The sequence below is a fragment of the Euprymna scolopes genome, chromosome 7, assembly GCF_053919585.1.
Source record: "Euprymna scolopes isolate OS-2025 chromosome 7, ASM5391958v1, whole genome shotgun sequence".
In the NCBI taxonomy this organism is placed as follows: Eukaryota; Metazoa; Mollusca; class Cephalopoda; order Sepiida; family Sepiolidae; genus Euprymna; species Euprymna scolopes.
The window spans coordinates 157676875-157689209 of NC_136488.1; the positions used below are offsets into that span (position 1 = coordinate 157676875).

The 12335-nt window shown below is 29.9% G+C and overlaps 1 protein-coding gene across 11 annotated transcripts in view; it reads left to right on the plus strand.

Moving 5' to 3' along the window:
- Positions 1-11056, plus strand: part of LOC145280100 (calcium homeostasis endoplasmic reticulum protein-like) — a 401340-nt gene extending 390284 nt beyond the window's left edge. For all 11 annotated transcript variants that reach the window (XM_080131828.1, XM_080131829.1, XM_080131832.1 and 8 more), the window contains 4 exons: positions 5307-5441; positions 6742-6818; positions 8409-8609; positions 10719-11056. In XM_080131828.1, the coding sequence (XP_079987954.1) occupies positions 5307-5441; positions 6742-6818; positions 8409-8609; positions 10719-10756 (451 nt within the window). In that variant the 3' untranslated portion in view covers positions 10757-11056. The remainder of the gene's footprint in view (positions 1-5306; positions 5442-6741; positions 6819-8408; positions 8610-10718) is intronic.
- The last annotated feature ends 1279 nt before the right edge of the window (positions 11057-12335 follow it).

Here is a 12335-nt window from a genome sequence, read left to right on the forward strand (position 1 = left end):
TCCTCACCAAACAAGTCTGGTGGGGGAACCAGTTTAGTCGCTGGTGACCCAACCATGAGGCAGGTAGTACTGGGTTACATGGTGCCAGTAACATATGACATGACCTAACATGCAAGCATACATACATACATACATACATACATACATACATACATTTAAACAGAAAAGTAAGATTTATATTATAGATTAAGTTGGTTTATTTCTCAAAGTTGGACAATGATAGAATTGTATATGACAAATTGATATTTGATTCTGACTAACCAATCTTTTCCATAATTTTTTTACAAGAAAATAATTTATTTCATCTTAATTTCTTTTACAAAAAAAAATGAAAAAAATTATTCTTGCTAGGAAGATTGTTGAAATGAAGATATTTTTGTTTATGACCTTAAAACACCATTAACTACTTAGAAAATAAAAATATTTAGTAAAGGTTTCTTTGACATTTTTTAACACATGAATTTTAATAGTTCAATCATGAATAGCTTCTAAGAATAGATTAACAACTCATCTTAAAAATTTATTGTAGATGAACTTCTATTCGTATTCTTACCCGTGATTGGAGGAAGTGTGAGTTCAAATTTTATTCCTGGATATAAATGTAAAACATAAAAACATTAAAATCCATAACAAAGAAATAAAGATATTACGTAATGTTCAGAGTTTATTGCTTTGAAATTTGAAAATTACGTACTGTTCAGGGTTTATTGCTTTGAAATTTAAAAATTATGAAATGTTCAGGGTTTATTGCTTTGAAATTTGAAAACGATGTAATGTTCAGGGTTTATTGCTTTGAAATTTGAAAATTATGTAATGTTCAGGGTTTATTGCTTTGAAATTTGAAAATTATGTATTGTTCAGGATTTATTACTTTGAATTTTGAAAATGATGTAATGTTCAGGGTTTATTGCTTTGAAATTTGAGAATTATGTAATGTTCAGGGTTTAGTTTTTGAAATTTGAAAATTACGTAATGTTCAGGGTTTATTGCTTTGAAATTTGAAAATTATGAAATGGTCAGGGTTTATTACTTTGAAATTTAAAAATTATGTAATATTCAGGATTTATTGCTTTGAAATTTGAAACTTATGTATCGTTCAGGGTTTATTGCTTTGAAATTTGAAAATTATGTAATGTTCAGGATTTATTGCTTTGAAATTTAAAAATGATGTAATGTTCAGGGTTTATTGCTTTGAAATTTGAAACTTATGTATCGTTCAGGATTTATTGCTTTGAAATTTGAAACTTATGTATCGTTCAGGATTTATTGCTTTGAAATTTGAAAATTATGTATCGTTCAGGATTTATTGCTTTGAAATTTAAAAATGATGTAATGTTCAGGATTTATTGCTTTGAAATTTAAAAATGATGTAATGTTCAGGATTTATTGCTTTGAAATTTGAAACTTATGTATCGTTCAGGATTTATTGCTTTGAAATTTGAAACTTATGTATCGTTCAGGATTTATTGCTTTGAAATTTGAAAATTATGTATCGTTCAGGATTTATTGCTTTGAAATTTAAAAATGATGTAATGTTCAGGATTTATTGCTTTGAAATTTGAAACTTATGTATCGTTCAGGGTTTATTGCTTTGAGATTGGAAAATTATGTAATGTTCAGGATTTATTGCTTTGAAATTTAAAAATGATGTAATGTTCAGGGTTTATTGCTTTGAAATTTGAAACTTATGTATCGTTCAGGATTTATTGCTTTGAAATTTGAAACTTATGTATCGTTCAGGATTTATTGCTTTGAAATTTGAAAATTATGTAATGTTCAGGATTTATTGCTTTGAAATTTAAAAATGATGTAATGTTCAGGGTTTATTGCTTTGAAATTTGAAACTTATGTATCGTTCAGGATTTATTGCTTTGAAATTTGAAACTTATGTATCGTTCAGGATTTATTGCTTTGAAATTTGAAAATTATGTAATGTTCAGGATTTATTGCTTTGAAATTTAAAAATGATGTAATGTTCAGGGTTTATTGCTTTGAAATTTGAAACTTATGTATCGTTCAGGATTTATTGCTTTGAAATTTGAAAATTATGTAATGTTCAGGGTTTATTGCTTTGAAATTTGAAAATTATGTATCGTTCAGGATTTATTGCTTTGAAATTTGAAACTTATGTATCGTTCAGGATTTATTGCTTTGAAATTTGAAACTTATGTATCGTTCAGGATTTATTGCTTTGAAATTTGAAAATTATGTAATGTTCAGGATTTATTGCTTTGAAATTTAAAAATGATGTAATGTTCAGGGTTTATTGCTTTGAAATTTGAAACTTATGTTTCGTTCAGGATTTATTGCTTTGAAATTTGAAACTTATGTATCGTTCAGGATTTATTGCTTTGAAATTTGAAAATTATGTAATGTTCAGGATTTATTGCTTTGAAATTTAAAAATAATGTAATGTTCAGGATTTATTGCTTTGAAATTTGAAACTTATGTATCGTTCAGGATTTATTGCTTTGAAATTTGAAACTTATGTATCGTTCAGGATTTATTGCTTTGAAATTTGAAAATTATGTAATGTTCAGGATTTATTGCTTTGAAATTTAAAAATGATGTAATGTTCAGGGTTTATTGCTTTGAAATTTGAAACTTATGTATCGTTCAGGATTTATTGCTTTGAAATTTGAAACTTATGTATCGTTCAGGATTTATTGCTTTGAAATTTGAAAATTATGTAATGTTCAGGATTTATTGCTTTGAAATTTAAAAATGATGTAATGTTCAGGATTTATTGCTTTGAAATTTGAAACTTATGTATCGTTCAGGATTTATTGCTTTGAAATTTGAAACTTATGTATCGTTCAGGATTTATTGCTTTGAAATTTGAAAATTATGTAATGTTCAGGATTTATTGCTTTGAAATTTAAAAATGATGTAATGTTCAGGATTTATTGCTTTGAAATTTGAAACTTATGTATCGTTCAGGATTTATTGCTTTGAAATTTGAAACTTATGTATCGTTCAGGATTTATTGCTTTGAAATTTGAAACTTATGTATCGTTCAGGATTTATTGCTTTGAAATTTGAAAATTATGTAATGTTCAGGATTTATTGCTTTGAAATTTAAAAATGATGTAATGTTCAGGATTTATTGCTTTGAAATTTGAAACTTATGTATCGTTCAGGATTTATTGCTTTGAAATTTGAAACTTATGTATCGTTCAGGATTTATTGCTTTGAAATTTGAAAATTATGTAATGTTCAGGATTTATTGCTTTGAAATTTAAAAATGATGTAATGTTCAGGGTTTATTGCTTTGAAATTTGAAACTTATGTATCGTTCAGGATTTATTGCTTTGAAATTTGAAACTTATGTATCGTTCAGGATTTATTGCTTTGAAATTTGAAACTTATGTAATGTTCAGGATTTATTGCTTTGAAATTTAAAAATGATGTAATGTTCAGGATTTATTGCTTTGAAATTTGAAACTTATGTATCGTTCAGGATTTATTGCTTTGAAATTTGAAACTTATGTAATGTTCAGGATTTATTGCTTTGAAATTTGAAACTTATGTATCGTTCAGGATTTATTGCTTTGAAATTTGAAACTTATGTAATGTTCAGGATTTATTGCTTTGAAATTTAAAAATGATGTAATGTTCAGGATTTATTGCTTTGAAATTTGAAACTTATGTATCGTTCAGGATTTATTGCTTTGAAATTTGAAACTTATGTAATGTTCAGGATTTATTGCTTTGAAATTTAAAAATGATGTAATGTTCAGGATTTATTGCTTTGAAATTTGAAACTTATGTATCGTTCAGGATTTATTGCTTTGAAATTTGAAACTTATGTAATGTTCAGGATTTATTGCTTTGAAATTTGAAACTTATGTATCGTTCAGGATTTATTGCTTTGAAATTTGAAACTTATGTAATGTTCAGGATTTATTGCTTTGAAATTTAAAAATGATGTAATGTTCAGGATTTATTGCTTTGAAATTTGAAACTTATGTATCGTTCAGGATTTATTGCTTTGAAATTTGAAACTTATGTATCGTTCAGGATTTATTGCTTTGAAATTTGAAACTTATGTATCGTTCAGGATTTATTGCTTTGAAATTTGAAAATTATGTAATGTTCAGGATTTATTGCTTTGAAATTTAAAAATGATGTAATGTTCAGGATTTATTGCTTTGAAATTTGAAACTTATGTATCGTTCAGGATTTATTGCTTTGAAATTTGAAAATTATGTATCGTTCAGGATTTATTGCTTTGAAATTTGAAAATGATGTAATGTTCAGGATTTATTGCTTTGAAATTTAAAAATGATGTAATGTTCAGGATTTATTGCTTTGAAATTTGAAACTTATGTATCGTTCAGGATTTATTGCTTTGAAATTTGAAAATTATGTAATGTTCAGGATTTATTGCTTTGAAATTTAAAAATGATGTAATGTTCAGGGTTTATTGCTTTGAAATTTGAAACTTATGTATCGTTCAGGATTTATTGCTTTGAAATTTGAAACTTATGTATCGTTCAGGATTTATTGCTTTGAAATTTGAAAATTATGAAATGTTCAGGGTTTATTGCTTTGGAATTTGAAAATTATGTAATGTTCAGGGTTTATTGCTTTGGAATTTGAAAGTTATGTAATGTTCAGTGTTTATTGCTTTGGATTTTGAAAATTATATAATCTAAATGAATGTCATCCACAACTCTAAAAACTTTCATACTTTGTGTACCATATATCAAATTGAATTTCCATGAACAAAGTTTCTTTCCAAGAATGTATATGGGATTCCTATTATTTGGATTGTTCGAACTACTGTTCTCATCTCGAGTGTCATTTTCACAACATTTCAATCGATATAACCTCTGACCTTCTTTAGGTGTATCTTTCAAACTCGACAATGTTCCTGCAAACTTGGAAATTTGAATGGAATTTCGAACAGAACCCATTATTTACTCCACAGAGGTAGCATGCTCTTGTTCGGTCAGCCATGACTGGATAGAGATATAACATCTTGGAATCCATTCCTCATATTGGGACTTGAAGTGAGTTAAAGAACATGGCCATGACAGATATTGACAGCGTCATTTTTCTTATCCACTCATCAAATACTCAGTCCATTTGTTAATTGTCGAATTAAATCAATATTTCTTTTCTATGTTTCCAATGAGAACAGAGCTCCATATACCACTGCTGGTTGATCAATTATTACTCAAGTCTAATTTGTTTTAAACATTTCTGCTACCATGTGATCTAATTCCACCAATTAGAAATTCTCATACATCTCAAACCTAACACCATTTGTTTTACAAATTTTATCACATTTTATTTTCCAGATCTCGCTCTCGATCCAGTTCTCGATCTAAGTCTAAATCGCCTCTTCCCTACCTCCGTAGTCGTAAATCTCGATCTCCTTCACCAGCCAAGAACAGAAGACGGTCTCGTAACAATACTCAAAATACTCCAAATTTGTAAGTTAAATTTTTTTTTTTGCCCTCTAAAAGATAACTTGCGATTTTTTCTTTTTTTTTTAAAAAATAAAAATTCAAAAACCTCAGCGTTAACAAAATTATTGTTCATAATATTTTTTGAGAACAAAAAAGTTCTTTCCATTCTTTGAAAAGAAACCTTCAAAAGTTGCTGTTATATTTGAATGTTTAGATCTCAAAAATATTTCCGTGAGCAGAAACTTTGATGCTTTAATATTTTATTTATTATATTATGTTTTTTCTTAATTATTTATTCATTTAGTTTTTATTGCCTTGCAAGGTCAGTATTAATTCTTATATATATATATATATATATATATATATATATATATATGAAAGAATTACAGTTAAGTTTACCAAGATGATCCAAGATGGCAAAACTAAAGTATATTATAAATATTGAAGAGATAATATTTATAAAGTAATTTCAACCATATGTAAAAGCTCGATAAAACCAAATAGGAAATAGAGCTTGTAATATGCACACACACACACACACACACACACACACACACACACATACACTTGTGTATAAGCCGATCCTTTTTTCACGTTTTATTTCTGTTTTTCCTTTTTCTTTTCTTGGAGTGAGAAAAAAAGAAGAAAAAACAAAAACAAAAGGAAAAACAGAAATAAAAAGTAAAAAAAGATCGATTTATACACAAGTATATACGGTATATATAAAAGTAAATGTCAAAGCTTTTGTTCAAGTGATTGAGGGTGTTAGATGTTGATATGAATTTCAAACCAAAATTCATAGGCAACAACAACCATTGCTAGCAATTTTTCTTTTCTTGCATCATCCGTGGATGATTGTTTCTGATAAGAATTGCTCTTATTACAACCAAAATTCAATGTGTTTTGAAAAGATTATGAATGTGTGAAGATGGATATAACTTATTTTTATAATCTCGTACAAAACCTGCTGTTGGCATCAAGGTATGAACCCCAAAGTTTCACACAAACTAAGGGTAATATAGACTTGACTACTTGTCAATTAATCATGTGTTAGGAATTATTTGTGATTAATATTGTGCTTGGAGGAAAAAAGGTTTATTTTTTTATAAAATCGACTTAACATCTCCCTGCGCTCTCCATATTAACTAAACAAAACTGAATGTTTAGTTTTAATCTCACACACGTTAAAATTGATCCATTTTCTAAAGTTATGTTTACTGCAACAAAAACTGTGAACATCATGAATTTGACTTGTGTTTAATTGTATCGTGTTGTTTATGAGTTTTTGTTTTTATTATAAAAATGATCTAAATTTATTTTGTAGTGCTAATAATGACAACATACCTTACGAACAACGTCTTGGTGAAAATAATAAAGGTCATCAGCTGCTCATGAAGATGGGTAAGTTTAGGTTTTTATTCACATGAATTAATGCACAGTCAGCATTGAAAATAATATGCTCTCTCTCATTAATAGGTATACCACCTTATAAGTATGACATCATGATAGAGATTTACATAAAATAAATCTGGATCTTTTCTTGACTAATCAACAAAAGAACATGTATTAATGGATGTGTTTTTTGATTCTGGCTTGCTCCATATTTGCTATCTACAGGGTAGAACGATAGAATTGTCATCCTAAACAAAACAATATTAGTGCTTTATTTTAAAACTTTTATTGAAAAAAAATCAATTCAGATAACTTGATTATGTAGTAGAGCTGACATCTATTTAATGTAGCCATCTTTAGCCTCAATCACGGCCTCGATATGGGTCCAGAACTGCGAGCACGCCTTTTGCACAAGCGCCAACGGGAGCTTGGCGAATACTCTGTGGATGGTGGCGATCAAGCTGATTGGGGGGAGGGGGCACAGTGAGAAAAGGGTACAAAGTCGTAGCACTCCTTCTGAAGCCAAGCCCAGATTTCTTTGGACTTGTGAGATGGTGTCGAGTCCTGCTACCACATCCAGGATCTGCCAACAGCCACCTGATTGCACCAGGGGGTCACCACACTCTTCATCAGATCCAGGTACACTTTGGTGTTGACTTTCAAGCCAACTTCAAAGATGTGAGGTGGCATGATGTGGCCCTCAGTTGAAACCAATGGTCCTGTTGTCATAACTTGGATCTAGAGAGCATGAGTTGTACAGCGGTGCATCTCTGATCTCGCTCGTTGAAAATTGTGTCACTTTCAAACATGATAGAAGGCTCTTATCACTTTTTGGATTTGCACACAACTGGTCAACTTGTAGATGGTCTGCAACAAAAAAAGAAAACCTGGTTTTCATCAAACGGAAATGGAATCATGTCGTCAAGTGCTGTATGTAAAATGCAGTCCTAACAGGTTTGCAAGCTTAGAATAGGTACTATTCTGCAAATACGGAAAACATAACAGACAGTCCTGAATCATTTGATCTGTACAAACCAGACACTGGCTGGTGATGACAAATCAAATTCTAACTTCAAAATCTTGATAACATTTTAAATCTAAAAATCTCAGCTAAATAATTGAGTGATTCTATATTGAATATGCAAGGCTACATTTGATCTTGAAAAAGTGAAATGTTGAAATGAACACAATATAAGGAACCAATAATAAATATGGGTAATAACAACTAGTATATAACAATATAAGCATAACATAACGTTCAAAATGAATATCTGTAAATAACCATACGAAACATTAATTTTATTAATCCAAAGAACACATTCTAGATTCTCCAGACAATGGTTAGTAAATTCTCCAGACAATGGTTAGTAGATATTTTAAAATCATTTTACAGCAGCGTTTTCATAAAAAAATTAACAATGAAGATTAATGCTATTATTACTAAGTATCTTAATTTAATATTTTTGTTACATTTTTTATAAATTAGATTTTTGTTTAAACTTTCAAACTGAATGTATCTTTGTTTTTTGCCATGACCTTGCTTAATCTTAATCTTTATTATAACAAAATGGCTGTTTTTCTTTTCTGATTTGATTTTAGGTTGGAGTGGAAAAGGACTGGGTTTGTCAGAGCAAGGCATTGTTGACCCCATTGTTGGAGGAGAATGTCGCGACAGACAAAACATGTACAAAGGGATAGGTTTTGATATCAAAGATCCTTTTGAACAGTTTCGTAAAAACAAAAGCCAAGGATTCATTCAAAGAATGAGGGCCAGGGATGAATCGAGAACAGTGGAAAAGGGTTAGTTGGAATTTGACACCTTACTTTTATTCTTTAATTTTTAAAAATTCTTCTGTAATTCCATGAAATCGAATTATCTAATTAGATTTGACATATTTATTGCATTGTTATATATTTCTTGAATTGTAACGCATTTCAAATAGGTTCTGTGTTAGCAGAACAAAGGACGAAGAAATAAAACTCAGACAAACATTTGTCTGAGAGAAGCCCGGTCATTAGATAATGAAAACATTAACCTATAGGTGGGAATAACAAATAACCAGATTAATTAGCTAGCTAAACTAAATACCACACACGCACAAACATCTAATGACATGAATTCCATGTATTTTAGCTTGATTAGTCCTTAGAGAAATGAAACGTTAAAAATTCTGGTAGCTTAATTGCCATAAGTATATTTTAATAACTGACTACTTACTAGGTTCTGTGTTATCTTGATGATAATAATTTGAAGGTGTTTGTGAAAATGGTGATGGCAATTTTAATTGAAACTATATTTTAGTGATTGGAATTCCTGGAGTTACCTCTGCTTGGATAATTCTCATGTGTCGGGGTTGGGATATGGAGTCCTCATCTCTTTAGGTTTTATATGATAGTTGCATTCAAATTTAAGCAGTGATTAATCAAACTTTAAATTTTTCCAAACCGTATGTCTGTTCAACTGAACTCAAATCTCTGGTTCATCCTATTAAGACATTCACAGCAAGAACTCGTCCTCTCCCACAATTGCAGAGAGCATTCCTTTCTTCTTCTGTTTGTTTCTTTTCAAGAATTCCTCATCTCTGGAACACATTACCATGCAACTGTTTCTTTTTTTATTATAACATGGTCATCTTTAGATCCAATGTCAATTGTCATAAACCATCTTCATAAATAATCAAATTTTGTCCATCCCATTTCAATTCTCTCATAATATTCTTCGTCATTCCATCTTGTTCATCTCATGAACCCTTATCCTTGAGTGGCATCTGGCCTTGATAAATAGTAACTCATTAGTAATTAAAAAAAACAGCATCAATGGAAAAGTTTATGATTGAGTTAATGAATTCTGTAGTTGCCCATGTCTTAAATAATAAAGGGCTTCGTTCAAAATTCTGTCCAAATTCCCGAGTTCGACAGAAACATTCTGGAGAAGGTTGGAGGTTACAACGACTGAAATGTTGTGAAAATGACATTCAAGGTGAGAACAGTAGTCGGAAGATTCCAAATAATATGAATAATGAATTCTCATCTAAAAAATTCAGAAATGTAACTGTGCTTTCGTTGCCCACAAAAAAAAATAATTTTCATGATTTTCAATATTTTCCTAAATTTTAATAAATTTTAGTAAATTTTCCTACATTTTAATAAATTTCCTACATTTTAATAAATTTTAATAAATTTTAGTAAATTTTCCTACATTTTAATAAATTTTAATAACTTTTTCTTTTGCCTGTTCTGTGCTTTTGCATGAACACCATGAAACTCAACCACAATCCAGGCACTGACCCAATTTTAAGGTAAACCGGGGAAGTGGGGTCTGTTCTAGTTCCTCTCCAGGGGAGAAAAGAAAACTCTACCTCCCGACCACCCTTGTGAAAGTTTCTTTCCATGTGTGATTTTCTTGTGAGAAAATGTGCTTCTACCAGTGTGATTCTCTGAACATTAACCCCCTTCCTGACACACACACACACACACAATATTGTGTTGACATTGCCTGCTACTTTCTCCATCTGTGTTTCGTTGGTTAATAGTTCTTTTGTGTTCTTGAGTTTGTAATCTCTGACAGTTTTTAGTTCACCGATCATAAGAATGAAAGTCATAAAGTTTGTCGTTCAAATGGATGCCACAGAATAATCGAGACAAAAGAAGCATAGAATACACTCCTGAAACTAGCCTGACTTCAGACACATATCATTTTGTTCAAGAGGGGAGGGTAGACAATATAAGCAATGCTGAAAGTCACAGTAATTTACATTTGTTACTTCAGATATATGACAAATTTTTCTTTTATAAAAAAAAAAACTGATTTTTGTGAATCAGATTCTGATGCATAAATTTTTCTCGTATTTCATGTGAGATTCTTTTGTATTTTTATTTTAATTTTTTTTTTCTCTTCTTTCTCGAAAGCTTTGCCGCATAAAACAGAACAACCAGAAGAAGACTAGACTCCGGGACGAATTGTTGCTGCACATTTTTCTCTGGTTTGCTTTCATCATCTTGATATAAGAGATACCTGAGAACCCATGCAACAACAACAACAACAGCAGTTTGTGACAACAATAATAACAACAACAACTACAACAACTAAATTGCGGAGTGGGGGAGGGGCTACATGAGGGTGGGGGAGGGAATCAAGGGAGCGGAATCTTAATAAACAATGAACTTCACATTTTTTTATCATCTCACAATTCATTCTTGTTTTTTCTATCATTACTATCTGATTAATTAAAAGGGGATACACAATATTCTTGTGTTTGTTTTTTGATTTTGTTTTTTTTTTTGTCTTTTTTTTTTGCATTTTTTTTTTTTGCATTTTGTTTTTTTTTTTGCATTTTTTTTGTATGTTTTTTTTTTGGCATTTTTTTGTATGTTTTTTTATTTGCATTTTTTAAAATGTTTTTTCGTGTTCATCATGTTCACTCTGGAATATTAACGAAAACTTGCTGAGAAAGGAAAAGAAGAAAAAAAAGATCTAAAGCAGCTATGAAAATTGTACACACTTCACCATCATCGAATGAATGAAAAGTATAAAAAGTGTCAAGAATGTGAGTTCATATAGAAACGTTGTTTTAATTTGAATAAAATAAAATATGCATCAAGTGCGCTTGAAACCAAATCACAACGTAATATTATGAAAATAAACAAATATTTTACTTGTTTGAAATTTATCACAAATATATTTCGGAAGTATACTCCATCTTCAGTGTGTTGTTTTGTTTCTTTTTATTTTCCTTTTCTTCTTCTTTGCCATATTGTACATGAGTTCAATAGAAACGTTTGAATTTGGAAAAAAAATTTTTTTTTGTAATATTACGTTGTGATTTGATTTCAAGCACACTTGATGCGTATTTTATTTTATTCAAATTAAAACAACGTTTCTATTGAACTCTCATTCTTGACGTTATTCTTGCGTTACCTGCGCACAGTTCAAACATTTCAAAATACAACCGCCAGATACAATGCGCGGCTCTATACAGACTTCTTTCTCCAGATTTACAACATGGCAAGGAAGAAGAAAAGGAAAAAAGAAACAAGACAACACACTGAAGATGGAGTCTACCTCCGAAATATATTTGTGATAAATTTCAAACAAGTAAAATATTTGTTTATTTTCCTAATATTACGTTGTTATTTGGTTTCAAGGGTACTTGATGCGTATTTTATTTTATAGAAAGTGTGTTTACTTTCAACAACCTTATAACTATTCCCCCCCCCCTCCTTACTTTAGTACTCACATTAAATGCTTCTGACAACATTGCTATTTTGAATGGTGATATATGAAGATTTTAAATCCTTTCATAGAACTCATCATCATTCAACTGTCAATCCTACTATGAGATGCTTTCAATAAGTTTTCAAACTTTTTTATACAAGCATTTAAAATTGTCGCAGACTCTTGAAAATTCAGTATGTTATTGCCATACATCTTATGAGATGACTGACCCATTTTTATGATTTCAGGTTCAAATGAACAGCTACAGCAGGAATTAGAATACACCCTACTAAAGCTTGATTGTCACATCT